The sequence below is a fragment of the Artemia sp. Qi Xiang Cuo genome, chromosome 15 (genome assembly GCF_049724085.1).
Source record: "Artemia sp. Qi Xiang Cuo chromosome 15, ASM4972408v1, whole genome shotgun sequence".
NCBI lineage: Eukaryota > Metazoa > Arthropoda > Branchiopoda > Anostraca > Artemiidae > Artemia > Artemia sp. Qi Xiang Cuo.
This window is the reverse complement of record NC_142808.1, coordinates 15066869-15088180: the sequence shown is the minus strand read 5'-3', so window position 1 is coordinate 15088180 and position 21312 is coordinate 15066869. Positions and strand designations below refer to the sequence as shown.

Sequence of the window (21312 nt, the reverse complement as noted above, 5' to 3'; positions counted from 1 at the left end):
TCGTTTTTAGATTTCAGCTAAAAATCCTATCAGCTTTAAAAGGTTTTAAAATCATATTTAGTCACGACGTCCAGTTTCCTGGTTGTAGCCAAATAAAGTATTAAGAACCATTTTTTCAATTTTTCCTCTAGGATATGTGTTTTGGGAAAGGGGAAAAGTTAAAATATACTTAAAATTTAAAATAGAGGAAAGAAGAAGTGAAGGGAGTTTGCAGTCTTGCAGCACAATCATAATAGAGACATTCCATATGCATATACTTCCCTTTTCATTTTGAGGAAAAACTTCGAAAAAATTCCTCCTTTCAAAACTAGTATGATTCAATGACTGTTTGCACGGGGTTGGTACACAAGATATGGGATACAGAAACACAGTGCAATGAGATTACCTCCAAGTTGTAACACCTGACACTGAGTACTTAAAAAACTGTCTTGTAATATGTTGTACCTCTTCCCCTGCTATTTTGACGGAGGCTTTCTCTGAAAACCCGTCTGTTGACTTTGAAAGGAAGTTCAATAGGCTTTATTCTATGGAAAGACTTTTTAAAAGATAAATTAGTGATTGTTCTGGAGTTAAGTTTTTAAAGATTTGGTGCCATGAAAGTTGACATAAAAAAGAAAAAAAAAATATGATATCCTCTTTTCAAAGAGTAGTCAAGATTTTTTTTTAACTTCCTTGATAATTTTCAGCATTCTAAGGCAAATTTTAAATACATAAATTAGTTTATTCAAACGAATGACAGTTAGTATTTTACAACTAATTACAAATATAAATATCACGCCTTACTATACATTTCTCACATTTGACTTTGCAGCACCATTCAAATCTACAATTACATTTTTCTTCTTCCATTCTCACTATTGTTCTGTAGCCCCTACCACAGCATAAAAGCAAACATCCGTCAGTACCAACACTGGTTCGATTGCACTCGCGCCCTCGGGTTCCAGGGAGCTCTAAGCTATAAAAAAAAGTATTTTTTTAATCTGAAAAAAAGAAAATATACACAGATATATGCATATGTACATATATATATATATATATATATATATATATATATATATATATATATATATATATATATATATATATATATATATATATATATATATATATATATATATATATATATATATATATATATATATATATATATATATATATATATATATATATATATATATATATATATATATATATATATATATATATATATATATATATATATATGTATATATATATATATATATATATATATATATATATATATATATATATATATATATATATATATATATATATATATATATATATATATATATATATATATATATATATATATATATATATATATATATATATATATATATATATATATATATATATATATATATATATATATATATATATATATATATATATATATGTATATATAAATACATTGAATTGTAATGAAATTTCAATAGTAGGGTTCTCTAATACGCTGAATCTGATGGTGTGATTTTCATTAAAGTTCTATGACTTTTAGGGGCTGTTTTCCCCTTTTTTCCGAAACAAGGCAAATTTTCTCAGACACATAACTTTTGATGGGTAAGACTAAACTTAATGAAGCTTATATATTTGAAATCAACATAAAAATACAATTCTGTTAATTTATCTATTGGTATCAAAACTACGGTTTTTATAGTTTTTGTTACTATTGAGCCAGGTTGCTCCTTACTTACAGTTCGTTACCACGAACTGTTTGAAAAATTGCAACTGTCTGTAACCTTTACTGTTATCTATTCCCCTACAAAATTTACCTTAGCAAGGATACCACTTATTGCTATTCCTACCAACCTGGGCATAGAATTTTCAAATAAAAATACCATGTTTCTACAAGGAATCCTGTCTATTTGTTCCTGTATCTGTAAAAGTCAAGTTTTTTTGTTGTTTCCTTTTTTTGCATAGGTCGTTTTTAAGTATAGTGTCATGTATGTTGCATGTGCACGGAAAGTTAATAATCACAATCTTGGCATTACCACTAACAACTCATTGCTGCAACAAACCACCTGACTTGTTATTTACTGACTGGTGATAAATGGTGACTTACCTCCTACTCTTGAAAAGAGTAGGAGGTAGGAACTCTGCTTTGATCCTCTTCGCACCTTTACAATGTTGCCTGTTGCATAATTTAGTTGAAGAAACATCAGTAATTCAAGAAAATCTATACCTGGAAATTTAGTCAATAAGCTACACTGGAAATATAGATCTTGAAAAGAGTAGGAGATAAGAACTCTGCTTTGATCATCTTCACACCTTTACAATGTTGCCTGTTGCATACTTTAGTTGAAGAAACATCAGCAATTCAAGAAAAACCTATACCTGGATATTTAGTCAATAAGCTACACTGGAAATACAGATCTTGAAAAGAGTAGGAGGTAAGAACTCTGCTTTGATCATCTTCACACCTTTACAATGTTGCCTGTTGCATACTTTAGTTGAAGGAACATCAGCAATTCAAGAAAACCTATACCTGGAAGTTTAGTCAATAAGCTACACTGGAAATACAGATCTTGAAAAGAGTAGGAGGTACGAACTCTGCTTTGATCATCTTCACACCTTTACAATGTTGCCTGTTGCATAATTTAGTTGAAGAAACATCAGCAATTCAAGAAAACCTATACCTGGAAGTTTAGTCAATAAGCTACACTGGAAATACAGATCTTGAAAAGAGTAGGAGGTAAGAACTCTGCTTTGGTCATCTTCACACCTTTACAATGTTGCCTGCTGCATACTTTAGTTGGAGAAACATCAGCAATTCAAAAAAACCTATACCTGGTAATTTAGTCAATAAGCTAAACTGGAAATATAGATCTTGAAAATAGTAGGAGGTAAGAACTCTGCTTTGATCATCTTCACACCTTTACAATGTTGCCTGTTGCATACTTTAGATGAATAAACATCAGCAATTCAAGAAAACCTATACCTGGAAGTTTAGTCAATAAGCTACACTGGAAATACAGATCTTGAAAAGAGTAGGAGGTAAGAACTCTGCTTTGATCATCTTCACACCTTTACAATGTTGCCTGTTGCATACTTTAGTTGAATAAAAATCAGCAATTCAAGAAAACCTATACCTGGAAGTTTAGTCAATAAGCTAAACTGGAAATACAGATCTTGAAAAGAGTAGGAGGTAAGAACTCGGCTTTGATCATCTTCACACCTTTGCAATGTTGCCTTTTGCATACTTTAGTTGAAGAAACATCAGCAATTCAAGAAAACCTATACCTGGAAGTTTAGTCAATAAGCTACACTAGAAATACAGATCTTGAAAAGAGTAGGAGGTAAGAACTCTGTGTTGATCCTCTTCACACCTTTACAATGTTGCCTGTTGCATAATTTAGTTGAATAAACATCAGCAATTCAAGAAAACCTATACCTGCAAGTTTAGTCAATAAGCTACACTGGAAATACAGATCTTGAAAAGAGTAGGAGGTACGAACTCTGCTTTGATCATCTTCACACCTTTACAATGTTGCCTGTTGCATAATTTAGTTGAAGAAACATCAGCAATTCAAGAAAACCTATACCTGGAAGTTTAGTCAATAAGCTACACTGAAAATACAGATCTTGAAAAGAGTAGGAGGTAAGAACTCTGCTTTGGTCATCTTCACACCTTTACAATGTTGCCTGCTGCATACTTTAGTTGGAGAAACATCAGCAATTCAAAAAAACCTATACCTGGTAATTTAGTCAATAAGCTAAACTGGAAATATAGATCTTGAAAATAGTAGGAGGTAAGAACTCTGCTTTGATCATCTTCACACCTTTACAATGTTGCCTGTTGCATACTTTAGATGAATAAACATCAGCAATTCAAGAAAACCTATACCTGGAAGTTTAGTCAATAAGCTACACTGGAAATACAGATCTTGAAAAGAGTAGGAGGTAAGAACTCTGCTTTGATCATCTTCACACCTTTACAATGTTGCCTGTTGCATACTTTAGTTGAAGAAAAATCAGCAATTCAAGAAAACCTATACCTGGAAGTTTAGTCAATAAGCTAAACTGGAAATACAGATCTTGAAAAGAGTAGGAGGTAAGAACTCTGCTTTGATCATCTTCACACCTTTGCAATGTTGCCTTTTGCATACTTTAGTTGAAGAAACATCAGCAATTCAAGAAAACCTATACCTGGAAGTTTAGTCAATAAGCTACACTAGAAATACAGATCTTGAAAAGAGTAGGAGGTAAGAACTCTGTGTTGATCCTCTTCACACCTTTACAATGTTGCCTGTTGCATACTTTAGATGAATAAACATCAGCAATTCAAGAAAACCTATACCTGCAAGTTTAGTCAATAAGCTACACTGGAAATACAGATCTTGAAAAGAGTAGGAGGTACGAACTCTGCTTTGATCATCTTCACACCTTTACAATGTTTCCTGTTGCATACTTTTGTTGAAGAAACATCAGCACTTCAAGAAAACCTATACCTGGAAGTTTAGTCAATAAGCTACACTGGAAATACAGATCTTGAAAAGAGTAGGAGGTAAGAACTCTGCTTTGATCATCTTCACACCTTTACAATGTTGCCTGTTGCATACTTTAGTTGAAGAAACATCAGCAATTCAAGAAAACCTATACCTGGAAATTTAGTCAATAAGCTTCACTGGAAATATAGATCTTGAAAAGAGTAGGTGGTAAGAACTCTGCTTTGATCCTCTTCGCCCTTTTACAATGTTACCTGTTGTATACTTTAGCTGAAAAAACATCAGTAATTCAAGAAAACCTATACCTGGAAATTTAGCCAATAAGTTACACTGGAAATACAGATCTTGAAAAGAGTAGGAGGTAAAAACTCTTTATTGATGCTTTTCACACCTTTACAATGTTGTTTGTTGCATACTTTAGTTGAAGAAAAGAATTTCAATTTCAGATCTAACAAGCATCATAATAGATAGATTAACCCCAGAATTAGAAACAGAAAAAGAATTTCACTTTGGATCGAACCATTTGAGCAGTTTGAAAGATAGTGGTTTGAAAGTGGTATAAAATATATAGAGAATTTAGCCTAGAATATAATAGGATACAGAGTTTATATACAGAGACCCTGTTCCTAGGAAGATGTATAGCGAAGTAAAGAAAATATAATATTATATGCATGCTGACAACTTACTCTGCGCCATGCGAACTCCCTCTGCTGAGTTTATATTTCTGGTACAAAAAATTGTAAGAAAATGTATTAGAAGTGCACACAAATATTGCAGAACAATAGTAATAGTTCTATATAACAAACTTTCGAATGGTGATTTACCTTTTATTGTTACATTGACGAAACTGTGCCACATAAAAAACTCCAGGTACGCTCAAATCACACAGACCCATTTAATAAAGAAACTGAAGTTCAGAAATAGAGGGCAGGGCGATATCTAGAATTTTCTGGGGGTTTGGGGGGGGGGTTACAAGTGAAAACTTCAAAAAACACATAACAAATTTGTTTATATTCATTTTTGTTACTTTTAACGAGTCGTAAAACATTTCAGGGGAGAGGGAGGGGGGTCAATCACCCTAACCCCGCTGGATACGGTCTTGATAGAGGGGGTTGCAATCAATCACAAATGAAAGCTAAAATTACTACTTTCCATTGGTTTGGAATTTTGATTACCATACTTAAAAGCATAAATGATACGTGAAGAGGGTATGAATATGTACTGGCGGAGCAAAAAGGTAGTACCAAAAAGTGATAAAAAAGGCAGAAAAGTTAATAAAGACCGCACTGAATAATAACCAGTCTTTGAAATAGTTCAAGAATAGTATATAAAAAAAGCAGATTGCGCGGATAAAGTTGTATTATTACTATTTAACTTATCAGAATTAATCGCCTTTCACTAATATTTACCAGTAACACGAAATTCGATCCCACTATAGCATGTTAACCTCAAACAACGCTTATTTTCATTTTACGTTTTATGTTTGAGGTTGGTCACAAAATTTGAAATTGGTAGACCCTATTGTAGGCCATAGCGGTTTTTCATTTGTCTATTTTTTTTATTTTTAGATTTTTGATAAGATATTTTAAAACCGAACAGGTTGTCTGAGCTTAGCACTGATATCGAGCTGAGAAATATTTGGTTAAGATGGAACATAGTTTTTTGGAAAAAAATAGCGACGAAGACCACACTGCCTTTCCCTGTTGTCTACTTATTGTTTTTAGTTTTTTGGGAAATGTACCTCAAAAACAAAAATAAATGTTGAAATGCCTAACAAAAAGATAGCATTACCTTTAAATTATTCAAGAATTTTAACGTTTTATATTTATTTTTTTTTTTTAGCTCAGCACAGGAGTTTATTTAATCTGCAGCTTTTACACAATTTGTAATTGGATCCAAAAACATTTGGATATAAAATTGTAATTTTACATAACAACAAAATTCGCTTAAAAACATTCGCCCGCTCCTGAATACCTCGCTCTTTACGTTAAAGTATTGTTAGTAATTTCAAAAGAGCTATTTCTTCTAATTAAACGGCCTTTGTGATTCAGAGGTTATTCTTAAGGAATTGGAACAAAATTTAAACTTTAGCGTAAAGAGTGAGGTATTGACAAGGGGGTGAACCCCATAATATTACCTATATGAGGAAGTTCGCTCCCTTGTTAATACCTCGCTCTTTATGCTAAAGTTCGAATTCTGTTAAACAATGTAAAATACATTGTAATTTTATATATTTTTGATTATAAAACTACAATATATTGTAGTTATATAATCAACTTATTAACTTAAAAAATATTGCTAAAGCTTAAGATCTATTGAAATGCAACAGGTCAAATACGTTTTATCGTCACGTACATCACAACGCGAATTGTCATGCACAATTTTGCGAAAATCCTGTCAACACACATTGTCAAATTGGAATGAAAATTTATGTTTCTAAGGGGAGTAAAGTCCTTTGGTATAATTTGCCAATATCCTTTTTGAAAATCTTGCCTCTCTTATGGTATGAGAAATATAAAATATTGCAATATCATGATTCCGATTAGCGCAAATATTTGCAAAACAACTCTTTTTCGATCACATTTGCATTAATATAACTTGATTTCAGAAAACGAAAAAAACTAAAAACGGGATAAAATATCCCTCTTTATTGTGTGATTATTTTTTGTTTTTAATGCTTATTTAATGGTTTTGTGTTAGGAATACACCCTTACCTTTCATCAGCTTCACAATAATCAGGTGAATCGTTAACGTATAATAAATCCTTCTTTGTCGGTTTTCTAACCCCTTCACCAGCAACTCTCCATTTCCGCTTTTTATTTATTTTTACTTTCGTAGCCCCTTCGTAGCGCTCCATCAAACTTTTAGCCGCGCGGTGTAGGGCTTGCAATTTCCTCCAGCATACTTTGACAGTACAGGAACCAGACACACCATGGCACTTGCAAACAAGTTGAACTTGACGTTTTAAAGCCTGAAAAAACATTCACTACTGTTAAATATTGATCCAGTAGCTTGTGTGTATTGATCATAATAGTATTTCGTGTCAAGAAGCTTAAAGCGTTTAATTTAATCAAAAAAAGTAGCCTTTCTTCAAATGAGTAATCTTTAAAGTTTGTTTTTAATGAAAAATATTTTTTTGGGTTCAATTCCAATCCATTCTTTTCAACCAATCAAAAGACCATATAATAATAGAAACACATAATGATATAATAATAAAGCCTGGAAAAACGTTCACTACTGTTATTTATTGATGCACTAAACTGTATGTATTGATCATATTAGTATCTGGTGTCAAAAATCTTAAAGTATTCCATTTCATCAAAAGAAGCGGACCCATTCCATCTTCTAATGAGTTATTTTTAAAGTTTGTCCTTGACGAGAATTATTTTTTTGAGTTCAATCCCACTCCATCTTTTTAAACCAATCGAAAGAGCATTTGTTAATAAAAACATACAGAAAAAAACATTAAGAGAGAAATAAACTATAATGCATAAATAGCCTAGCTCTATATATGAGGATCACATAATTGGTGGCAAATAACTCAGAAAAAAATATAAATGTGATCAATTAATGCCAATTATCTGTTCACCCAGTGCCAATGACAAGGTTATGCTCAATGATAATCTGAAAGATGTTCTTGGCTTTAAACTGAATATAATCAATGGTAAAAGTGCCGGAAACACTAATGTTATTTTTGCTGACTACCCACCTGCCTTCTCAACGGACACTTGTATATTTCTCTACGCTTCATTTGTTGAAACATCCAGAGTTGGCAATAGCAATGTCCCCCTCTTACGAGTTCTTGATCGAAAAACCAATCAAGAACATATTCACCATTACAATATAAAGCATCTTCAGTGTATCCCCGTAAACACTTCCTATTTGGAACTCTGTCAGTTAACACTAAGAACTGAATCGGGTGATCCTCTAGCAATATCAAAAGGTTTGGCTGTGATTACATGCTATTTTCGACCCATCTTTGTCGGTGTTCAAAAACAAGGGGTCTATTAAAATGTAGTATTCATTTATACTGATATTGACTGCTATGTTGCTACTCTCGGCCCAAAACAACTGGGCAATGGAATGGACTATTACAAAGGTCGTTCATCAATGTCTGGCTTATGGTCTTGGTAGTTGGTTTGCTAAGCTGTTTCGCTCTACACTACCCTTTACTAAAAAATATATTGTACCGGCTGCGACAGGTTTTGCATCCTCCCCTAAAGTATACGATTGGGGCTCTGGCAAGAATTTTAAAAAAAAGTGCTTCGGACAATCTTAGGTCCAGTGCGCGAAGCGTTGGGGAGCAATTGAAATCTCAACAAAATGGAAAAGGTTTAAAAAGGTTGAGAAACAGTGCATCACTCATCAGTCTCTACTCAGGTCTGAAACGAAAGACATCACTCCTGTAAAAGAAAAGAAGTAAAAAAATGACTAGTAAAATAAACAGTAGAAAAAGAAGAAGCCCCAGGAAGAGAATTGTTAGATCGAAACTGGATTTCTTTTCATAGACTGAAAAGAGGTACATCTACCACATAAGGACTCCCATCCTTCAATCATTTCATCTTTAGATCTATTCAATGCAGAAAATGTTGATGTGAGTTTAAAACATGGATACTATGAACAATTCTATCCACAACAACCGCTCTCCTTTAATATCCACTTTCAAATTTATTCCAATGAAGATTACTCCATGGACATGTCTTCGACATTTATCGATTTACAAGTGATAGTACAAAAATCCGACAACGGAATGCCAATTCTTGCTGACGGAACATCCTATGAAAATTGTATATTACATAATTTATTTCGACAAATCAGTCTCAACATAAATGGAACACTTGTGAGCACTAGCAGCAATCTCTCAAATTATACAAGCTATACGTAGTTCATGTTGATGACATCAAAGTCATACAGGGTATTGAGAGGTTCCTCCAATAAATATCAATATATCACAGACACTAATAGTACAGATGCGCTTAAAAATGCTACAACTAGTGAATTACATCTAGTCGAAAAAATATATCATGAGATATTTAATATACCCCAATGGCTACCACCAAATATTAAAGTGAATATAAAATTGACCCTTGCCCCATTCAATTTCATTTTACGAAAGGAACTTCCTGCCAATCCTGATGTAACTCTCTCTCTCACCTCGGCAATATTACATGTACGAAAGCAGCAGGTTATGAGTTCTGTTGCTTTGGCAGTGGAAAAACTGAAAGCCAGTGGAAATAATATTAAACTATTCGTTCCTTATACAATCACTAATCAACGTCATATTGCCACAGGCTCGTTCACGTTCACCGACTCATCCCTTATCAATAGCGAAATTCCATCAAAATTAGCATTGGCATTTTTATTAAGTACTAGTGTTATAGGTTCGTGGACTGGTTGACCACATAAATTTGAGATGTTTGGGGTTTCATCTCTTGTATGTAAAGTAAATGGAATCCCACTCTACAATCAATCTTTTGATAAACCCTATAGGACAATGTATGAGTTGACAATGCAAACCCTGGATCATGATTCACAACTATTTGAAAATGTTATAACCGAAGAAATGTTCGCTAAAACGCATGGTATCCTTGCACTAGACTTGTCTGGCACTCAAGATATGAGTATAGTACAAACGGGGAGTGTGTGCTTAGAGTGTACATTTGCCGACCCATTACCTGAGAGTATTGCACTAATCTCGTTAAATCGATTTGAAACCTATTGGGAAATCACTCTCGAAGGCAGTGTTCTATTAGACCTTGCACCATGAACACTAGTCAAATAATCAGTTAATTTAATATGGACCCCTATATGTCCAAATACAGATTCTATTGTCTACCATCGGACTTACTTGCAAAAATTCAAAGTGAAAGCAATACAATTATCATTCTTAATAGTAGCCCGTTAACTGTGACTACCGATCACTGGCTGTGCATCTTTCAAACGAAAAAGACAAGTAATTTTTTTAATCGTCTCAGTCTATCTTATACATTTTATTCTCCAAACATCAACAGCCGTGTTGAAAGCTCTGGGAAAACTTTTATTTACAATTAGAAGAAAATGTAGGATCTAACGACTAAAAGCTGCGGTTTTCATGTGCTACTATATTTCGTCTTCAGATGTCGCGGTTATACTTACAAGCTGTTTCTCAACATATACGTAGACAATTCACGTCTGAACGACTTTATGGTGGAAAATATGCTCTCAGACCTGTATAATATTGATTTTAGTGCCCTATGAGCAACTTGTTTTAAAAATGTATGTAAATTTGTTTATTAGTAAAGAAAATGTATATACACAACAACAATGTCTTTATTCTTCACTTTAGATTTCTTCTTCTTCTTCTTCCTGTATAGGCAACTGTCGAGAACAACTAATGCTAGTAGATCATTTGAATGCACTGTATATTGATCTTGATTGGCTGCAAAGATCTTGAAGGGTCACATATTCTACAGTACAATATAACTCCACTCTTATCATATCTCTTTGTATAGTCAATGATACTATTTGCATTCATATTGTCAAATTCACGTGTTTCAATGCGCCTATTTGAAGCAATATCACACAGTGTTTTCAAGTGGTGAATCACATTCTGTAACAGCCAAATACAAATCACTAGGTTTATAGTCATAATAGGCAGTGTCGTCACAACGATGACGTAGAAACCAAATTGTCTTGTTACCCCAACAGTTGAATTGTAGACCTGATTTTTCCTCCAAAATAATTTAAAACCACGACAATACCAATCTCGTAGAAATATAAAATATCCTTTAGGGTTCTTCCAATCATAACAGGATAAGTATTCTTCCACTGATCACACTTATCTTAGTGGCAATTGGAGCATAGTTGCCCTCTAGGTCGAGAGTTACAGATCTCTTCAAGACATGAATTACAGACTTTAATTTGTACTGCATATGCTGTATGTAATTTGCATTGATTGCATAATTTACAATTTTTATCATACTCATCAATAATTGTACAATTCTCACATGATGACCAACTGCAAAGAGTATGCATTCATAGTGGACATGTATAGAACATTTTTTGGTTTCCAGTATTAAGTCTCTCACTGTTAAAAATAAACTGACCTACGTTTGATAAATTCAGAGGGAGAGAGAGAGAGAGAGAGAGAGAGAGATGAGTAACTTTGTGACATTACATAACCTGTTTTGAAGGGAGAATCATATAGATAGAATATATGGCAATGTATTCAAAAGTATATCAACGATATCATTTTGCTTTGTTTCAATTAATATATCAATAAATTGAGTAAATGCGTTTGAATCACGTCGTAAAATCTGTATACAATAGTCCAACGGTGGAGAATCATTCCCCATTATATTGTCAAGTGTTCTTTGAGAAAATATTTGCTGTTGAATTGATAACTCGAGAAAATCGTCATCTAAAATCAAATGTTTTTCCGTAATCACAAGATTTGACATAATTCTCTCTTTCTCAAATTCATTCATTTTTAATCCTAATACTCTCACTGCTGACTCTAGACTAACCACGATTCGTTCTACTTCAAGAATATTCGCTAGCCTGCTTAAAAAAATTTAACAAAGAGAAAGAGAAAATTTTCGATTTCTAAACAATTTGATTGTGTGTGTGAGAATATTTACAACAAAAATATATTACACATACAATTTTTTATATAACTTATTGTCCTCAGTATGCTTTACTATTGCATTTAAAGCACTTTGAAGTCTATGTATATGTACTATATCGACTTTCGCAGCGAAGCATTATTGTTCCTCCAATTTAAAATTTACTCAAAGATAACACGTATCTTGCATACAATTCATCCCATTCAAGACAAAGTCGAGATCCTCTTGTAATTTCTACTGCAATATTTAGTACTCTTATATAATTGCTGCTGCTACCAGCTCCTCTGTCAACTTCTGATAGTGTAAACATACCACTCACTATTGCAAATATATATCTTGACAAATAAACGAGTATAGTCAAACTGTTCTCTCTCCTTGAATTCTATTCTCACGCTAATAACAACTATACGGAAAATCCTTCCTTACATTAGTTGTGGTTGCTATGAGCGGTCGCTAAGACCTCTTGGGCCTATTGCGCAAATCCATACTAAAATTCCTGGAAGTCAGGGCTGATTTCACTCCGGTTAGAATTGTAGCTCTCTGATTGGCCTAGAAAAAGCGTGTGTGGCTGTAACGTCACTCCCGGTAGTATGTTAAGAACGCCCTCTACTTGCTTTAGGGCCATTTTTGACTACTGTCATCACTGTGGCTTCCAATATTCCAATCTTGGTTTGCAAAATTATCTTCTATTTTTTAATGAGAGAGGCTTTTCACTAAATACAGAAACAAACTAGCCGGTGAGACAAGGGGTATCCAAGACTGCCACTAGAGAAGACATACATCCTCTGTCTTTGCGAAGTTCTATGGGATTTCATCATCAGAATTGAAACTCTGGCAAACCTTGAGTAGCTTCTTAAGAGCACTGGGGCAACTAACCAATTTTATTAAGAATATCACATTAAATAATAAAAGAAGGACAAACACTACAACACCATGTGCGAACACCGTTTAATACAGAAAAAGTGAACTCGTTTGGGAGCCACGGCGGCTGTCAAACACAATTTAGTAAACTAAAAATGAAAATAAGGCTTTGAAGTATACCAAAACTAAAATTGTTGACTAAGGAAAAATATGGCATTGACAATCCTTACACTTCAGTAAGTATCTCTAGTAAAGCCGTGCTCATTCACGCCTATGCTCTTCAATATCCCTCATATTAAGGAAAGGATCTAGTTTCAAAGGGTTAAAGGATAATTAGTGCTCAGGATAACATCCATTTATGCTACAAAAATAAATATAGCAAGAGCTTTTTACCAGCAGTCTCCGACAGTATAAATCATGTCAAACGACGCTGCCTCCTCCATCTTCTGAATATCTCACGGTTCGGACTCCCTTAATTTCAAATTTGTATGATTCTACGGTATTTGGTACTCATTGCATACATTTTATTTGCTGTCTTGTTAACTTTGAATCCACTTCTCTTTTATGGCGACAGTTATAATGTTTTGGTGAGCTATTTATTTTTACCTTATTTATTTATCAATTTTTCAACTGTAATGTCATAGTCATTTTGAAAATAAAATTTCATTGATTAATTGTATTATAAAAAGGAGAGAAAATAATTCGTTGATAATTTTCTTAGTACAAATTTTTAGGCAAAATATTTGCAAAAAAACTAGAGAGAATATAGAGGGCAGTTCGTGTTTAAGAAATTGTTTTACCAGAAAATTATCATTGTTTTCTCCAAATGATTTGCTTTTGGCGGTTCTTAAAGGGGAGAGTGAAGGGAGTAGGTGAAGGGTGGTGATTATCCAGTCTACTCCTTTAATTACACTCACACAATTCTTAATTCTATACATGGGATTTTTTGACTATTCAGTGAAGATTTTTCGGGTTATAATGTTACTATGGCTTACTAGGTAATAATTTTTTTAGTCTGTGAATTTCTATAAAATTGAAGTCAGTAATTGTCTTAACTATACATCAACTTTTTTCTAAGCTATAGCCAAAAATAATGTTGTAAATAAAGGCTCAAGAATCCAAAATCCTGCTTTTACCAGTGATAGCATTGGCTGCTACAAAATTGTTTAAGAGAATGTACAAACTGCAAAATATTTTTCGAAGAGAATATACTAAAGTTTTTTCTTTACAGAAAAGTGCCCTATCTTCCCAAATAAAATTTGTTGGTTTGCATTTCTCCTTGGGGGTTAATCTCCCTGGCATATTTTCTACGACTCGATTGTGATCCGAAAATCCAAAAGGAATCGTATTAAACAGAGAAAATTAAAATAACGACGAAGACCACACTGCCTTTCCATCACAAACAACAAAAACAAGAAGGACAATAGGGAATTCTTTTCGTAAGACATTAAAGATAATTCGACTGAATATTTTGGCCCTATGAATATTCAAGGAGCGTCCTCAGAAAGACAAAAATATATAAAAGAAGAAAGACTGACAACAATATGCGACCAATAAAACTAAAAAACAATATTTTTCAATACAGTCCCAGCATCCTTACTTCAGCAAAGTTCAACCAGGACCTATAAAAAGTGAGGTAAAACATTTAAACCAAAATTATTTTGGTAATAAAGAATTTACGCAAATCGTAAAACATTACAATAGCCACAATAGTCTAAAACAGTATTTCAATAAGACAATTTAATATGATAATGTCCTTTTTGCAGCACTACATTGGTACAGTGTCAAACTTATTAAAAGGTACTTTTGTCAAAATCCTGTGGGGTAGGGGGGGGGCAAAGTTGGAGCCAATTTTCCAAAATCAAGTGAAAATGACAGTAAAAACTGAAAAATGAGCCATTTCGTACCATGAAAGTACTATATAGGTAAAATAAAGATACTTTATTGTACTAAAACGTAAATATATACTAAAGAGAACTGATTCGTTTCTGTTGATGCTTAAATTATGCAGTCTCATCTTAGTTTTGACAAAATTTTTGTAGAAACTAAATTTCAGTTAGGGGGGAACTCGGTTCTCAAGGGGTTTGGGAGGGGCAGTTGCCCCCCCCTTGCCTCACAGGAAATTATACATAACTCCTTATACATGTATAAGGAGTTATGTATGACTCCTTATTTTATGTATGACTCCTCATACATAAAAATTAAAGTATACATTTTATGCATAAAAATATACATAATATACTTCTTATGCATAAAAAGGGTTCTTACGGGTCCTTATACATAAAATAAAAGTATACAAACAAAGCTTCTAGTATTATGCATAAAATAAAAGTATACATAATATACATTTTACAGATACAAATATACTTCTTCTATATAAAAAGCTTCTAGTACATAAAAAAGACTTACACAAAAAAGGCTTTAGTATGCATTTAGAGACAATTTGTCTTTGTTTATTGCCGAAGAAATCAAACCCATTTTGAACTCTTACTACAAGTTTATTTACTACAACTTACTACAAGAAACTATATGAAACAAGGCTGTGAACCGTAGTAACTTCACTTTAACTACAGAAGTTACTTCAAGTTACATCCACCAGGAACGGCTGTGAAGCAACCACTGACCTATAGGGTTTTTAAAGGTATAATTTTCGCGAATTTCAGTTATATTCATTACTCTTTCATTATAATTTAGTCTAATAATACTTTAAATATGTTTCAAGCTGATATTAATAACAATGATGATAATGATGCGAACATACTTCACTAAAGACGCTCGTTAACTATCTTTAGTAAAAGTTACTAAAAAAGTAAATTCTAAGTTATTTTCCTGTCATTCTAGCTACTATAACAATGTCAGCTGGAACAGAAAGGTTACTAAATCGTAACTTTTAGTTACTGTTTATTGAACCTGGAATGCAGGCAAAGTCTTTCAAGCTATCTAACCAAATCTTAGTGGTTGTATATGGAACATACCTTGCGGCCAGCTTCGTTGTTGTGCAAATCGACAATTATATCGAAGTCACGTTTATCACTACTTTTCCTGTCGATTAATGCTCGTCCGATTTTTTCCCCGGCTATCAAATCCTGAAATGAGCATTTAATAAAAATCAATCTTTATGTGCTTTCAAAACAGGGTTGCCATTCCTTGGGAATTTCCCAAAAATATTTAAACTTTAGTCCTAATATTTAAGTTTTGGGAGAAGTACCTATGCCATATATTAAATTTCAAAAGCATATTAAGCATATGTATTATAATTATCTAGCATCTTTTCAAACCTAGATGCCTCTGCAAGAGAATTTGGGACATTAATGAATTTTTAGTGGCAGCCCTTTTCCAGAACATTAATTTATAATCAGTACACTTAATAATAAGTACATTTTATAATAAGTACACTTAAATAATAATAAAAAATTTAATGAAAAGTATTAAAATTAATCAATTATTAGTACCATTTAAAATAAAATAAATGAAATAGAATTCATTGGAGATGAAGAGAATGGGTGGCATATTATTTATTCTTTCTGTTTCTTTTTTTCTTTAAACAAAAAGAAAAAAAAGGCTATGCAACAGAAAGGTTTAATGTTAAATTGCATCAATCCCATTTTTAGAATTTTCAAGCTATTGGTACCCCAAATTAGTTGGAACATATCATACAATTTTGTCCTATTTCCCCTTTTATTCCCCGTAAGTGGAAGTGCGAGTAGTACAAATAGAGGGCTAAAATTAAACACCATCTAATCTATTTTATCATTTAGAACATAGGCGTCAAACTTAGTGCGTAATTTGTGCCAAAATTAGAATTACGAAGGGTAGGAGGGCTGAATGCTCGTAAGGTTCGTAGAAGTCTAGTTCTTTTTATATACAATACACTTATAATAAAATAAATGAAAAAATAACAGTGTCCAACGTATTATGATTAAAAACACAAACCTGGGATTTTACGCTTAAAAACCCCAATCCTGTGGACACCTTTGAATAAATATATCTCTTTATGCACCATCTTATTTGAAGAGTCTCTTTATATTATATTTACTGTAATTATTTGTTTGTTTACATAGGTGCATGCAGGTCATCTGTTTTTTATTGTCTAAAAAAATAAAAAATAAATGGACATCCCGAATAAACACAACCTGACTGGATTCTTTAGTTTTCGTTGAAAATTGAGGATCCATTGGTCCTAATATTATATTTTTTCAAAATAAACTATCACATACACAATAACAGAGGAGCTTTTGTTTTCTCTTGACAAGGATCGCTCTTTACTTACAATATGTTACCACGGACTGATTGATCCGAGGCACCTTTAAGGGCGTAGCTAGGATTTTTGTTTGGGGAGTGGTCATTTTTTTCCAGAGGTTTTTTACAAAATAAGTTTAAAAACGTACCAGAAATTTGTTAATATGTAATTTTGTTAAGAATTACGAGTCGAAATTTTTTTTTGGAAGGGAGTGGGTTTCAAACCCGGTAATTTCTTCCCCCTGATTGCGGCCTTAGTTGTAGCGCACTCGCACTTTTTTTTTCGTGTATCATTCATTGTTTCCATATTTAGTCCTAGTTTAACAACTCACCATTTTTTGGCTGTATATCTCCTCTCTTCGGTACACTCTTTTTGAAGCAAAAACTGTAAAGCACAAACAAAACATTCAAAAAAACAAAAAAAGGCTGGTAACTCACGTCAGAACATCCTCCCCATTCCCAGCCTTTCGTAGGTTTGAGTCTGGCTTTTGCATCACAGCCACAATCTGCTACTTCTCCGCGGGCACATGCTCGGGTAACTGCAGTAGTTAAACCCGCAGAGGTAATGGCCTGAATGAATGCACGCTCTCTACTTTCTATGTAAAAAGAAAAGGTAATTTATTACCTCAGTTACAGTAACTTAAAGGCACTAACTCTTAAAACTCAAATCCACATAATCACTGACAGTTATTTGAATCAAAATGGTATAGAAAACTTTCTTTGCTTTTGTTTCTGCTTGTGTGAAACGGATACATGGTCCCTTTTAGAAAGAACTGAAGCCTCTTGAAAAGCAAAAAACATACCAGAATAATGAATGATTTCCTGGTTCTTATTTAATCAATCTAAGGTGCATAAGATTAAGTTTAAGAGAAGAAGTCAATCACTGCTGCTAATCCTTAAGTCTGAGCTACAAACAGCTCAAAAAAACTAGCTTGTGAATCTGTCACCAAAGAAAGGCATCAATAATTGATGAATATTCTAGCCAGTCCTCCTTCCCCTTACTCGACTGGGTACGATATCTTTTCCCTGACTTAATGTCCCTTAGGCTTTTTTAGCTTTGATTTTTAGTTTGATAGCTTCAACTTGATTTTCGATGAGTAGTTTTAAATTGTGAGCTATTCTTTTTAAAATATTGTGTGTCTTCTTTTTTAAATATTTTTTTTTTTGTTCACAATGGACTTGACAATACAAAACACGGTACTTCCATGATATACCCACTACATAATATTCTTCTAATATGTTTCTCGGACCTTCAGTCCCAATGAAATATACAAAAGAAAGATAAAAATATAATACTTTATAAACAAATTTGGGCTATATATTTGCACATTGGGGGGGGGGGCTAAAGTATAGCGGGTCTGCATGCCTAATGTGTTAGGTACAATTATTCTGCATGTTATGCAGTAAGAATTGCTTTCTAACTTCACACTGTCCAAATACTTTACCCGCACCCCCCCCCCCACACCCCTGATGTGTAAATATATAGCCCAAATTATATATTTTCCATCTATTCCGTCACTTCTCTTTGTCTTGTCTCACGATAAGCTGAAAGAAACTAACAAAAAAAAATCTCATGCAAGTACCCAAAATACTTTTGTTAGTATTTACAAAGTACCACAAAAGTAACCAAAATACTTATTTTTCAAATTCAAAAACTAATTTACCATAAGCTAGCCTATCTAAGGGTTTTATTATTTACTGATCCTTTTAGCATTTACCTTAGAGAGGATTTTTAAAATTATTGTTACAGTCTTGGGTGACTATTATTTCAAAATGTCACATTGCCATCTATTTAGTGTTAGAAATTACATCCATCTATCGAGGATGATAATAGACTTACCAATGCTCGGCTGAACTCTTTGAATCTAAATAAATTGTTCATTTACATTTAAGAAAATACTACGATTATTATCAATAATTAGTTCTCAGTGCTATTATTGTTTATTTGAAAACATACGTACAAAACAAAAGGACATCAGCCTATACAGAGAGAGGAAATAAATACCAAAGAGAAACGTTTTACAAATCTCAGAATAAGAAAACACTAATAAAGACAAATAGGCTAATAAAGACAATGCGATTGCATGAGAGATAAAAAATAAATAGCTCACAATGATAGGCATTAATTAATATAATATGATTTTATAAGAGCCAAAAGAACAAAAAAAAAAGAATAAAAGAAAATAAAACACGAAAAACTCTGTATAGCAAATACCAATAAAGAACAAGTCATTTATAAAGACGATCATTATATGAAATAGAAATTTGAAACTGAGGGTTAGCACAAACAATCCAACAACATTAATTTGGTACCAGGAGGCTAAGATAAATTACAGTTGGAGTTAGACTTTATGTTGTATCCCCTTTAAGTCTTGTTTGGATTTGGAACCAACTTAAAATAAACTGCTCGTCTTTTCAGGATAACTTCTATTGGTTGAGAATTCACCATACTGATAGGTTACCAGATTTACCGGTATTTAATATCCTACTTTACCGAATTGATGACGATGATCTCTTTTAAGATTTATTTGGATTTGGATCCAACTTAAAGTATTTGCTCGTCAATTCAGGTTAAATTTCATTGCTTGAGAATTTACCATACTGATGAGTTACCAGATTTACAGATATTTACCGGCCACTTTACCGAATTGAGGACAATAGTTTGCTTTTTACTCAGGTGTATTGCCTGCTATAGATTTTGTGCTTAAATGAAGAGGATGGAAGACAAACTATTGCTTTGCTTTTGTTATGTTATTTTTTTTTTTTTGGCCATGGCCCTGTGGTTTTTTTGTGTCAAATATATTATACAATACTATACTAGTTATTGTTTATTAAAAATGTTTTTTTTCTTTGTACTCCGTAGTGTCTGTACTCATTTTGGGTCATAAACAATAATAATAAACAACAATTAACTTTTATGTAATTAGAAACCATTTATGCAGTCATTTGACATCACATGTAAGCATTTTCTCAGCTTCTTCCTGCCTAGTTATTTGGTTTTTTGTAAAACCAAACTTTGTCGAGAGCTACGAAACTCCGAAACTGTTTTTTGCTGTTTGTTAAAAATGCTTGTAATAGACTCCTTCAGTTTATACAACGATCTTTAGATTCTAATCTTATTCCCGCAGCCATTTTTCTTGATGTAAAGAAAGCTTTTGACAGCCTTGAACACAAGATCCTCATTGGTAAATTTTCTCATCATGGTGTGTGTGGGGAAGCATTGTCATGGTTCTCTTCATACCTTACTGACAGATCTATCGCCATGGAAGATACAGACAAACAAGTTCCAATTGAATGTGGAGTACCCCAAGGTTCTATCCTTGGGCCAACACTCTTCCTCATCTATGTAAACATACTCTACCGACTTTTTAACACCCCAATTACCAGTGTTTGCTGTGGATTGTGTCATAAATTTTATTCTCAGACTATGTCGGCGTTCACATCTGATAGTCGAAAAGAATTGGTAGCATTTGCAGATCACATTACTCTAGGTGCTGTGGCTCTGGATGAATCATCCCTTACTCTAAAGCTTCAAGCAATGACTGAGAAGATACCTAATTGGTTTGACATAAATTAACTAGCTTTAAAAGTAAAAAAAAGTCATAACTTCTTTTTTTCTCGTACATGTATGAGCTGCCCCACAATTATTGAGCTTCCTACACCAAGAGGCTCCATAGGTCACCCTCACATTGATATGTGCGATTCCTGGGAGTTCTTTTGGATAAAACTTTATTGTTTAAGTGGCATGTTCAAGTAATAAGAGTGAAAATTTCCCATGGACTTGGAATCATCCAAAAATTAGAGCGTTTATTTTCTTTTCCTATCCTCCGTCTTTTATAATTCTCTCTCATTTACCCTTAAGTATGTTACTGTTCGTCTGTGTGGATGTATACATTTCTTTTTGTATTTGCTCCTGCACCATCTTCAGGAAAAAGCTGTAAGAGTTCTCCAGTTGACTGCGCACACTCCTGTTGATCTCCTTAAGATTAAATATATTAATGTTATATCTCTATCTTCTTTGGTATGTCAATACTTCCACGGAGATCTCCCATGTTGTTTCTGTCGACAACTTAAACTAGTAGGGAAGTAAATTTTTACACAGTTCGAACTTGTGAGGATGTGATAATTCCAGCTACTCC

General features: G+C 33.1%; 1 protein-coding gene across 1 annotated transcript in view; it reads right to left on the bottom strand.

Annotated features, from left to right (window-relative positions):
• Positions 1-619: 619 nt before the first annotated feature.
• Positions 620-21312, bottom strand: part of LOC148943367 (protein Wnt-2-like) — a 109608-nt gene continuing 88915 nt past the window's right edge. The window contains exons 5-8 of the mRNA XM_089101851.1: positions 17612-17769; positions 15910-16020; positions 7184-7440; positions 620-955 (exon numbers count right to left, since the gene is read on the bottom strand). Coding sequence (XP_088957977.1) covers positions 754-955; positions 7184-7440; positions 15910-16020; positions 17612-17769 — 728 coding nt within the window. The 3' untranslated portion in view covers positions 620-753. The remainder of the gene's footprint in view (positions 956-7183; positions 7441-15909; positions 16021-17611; positions 17770-21312) is intronic.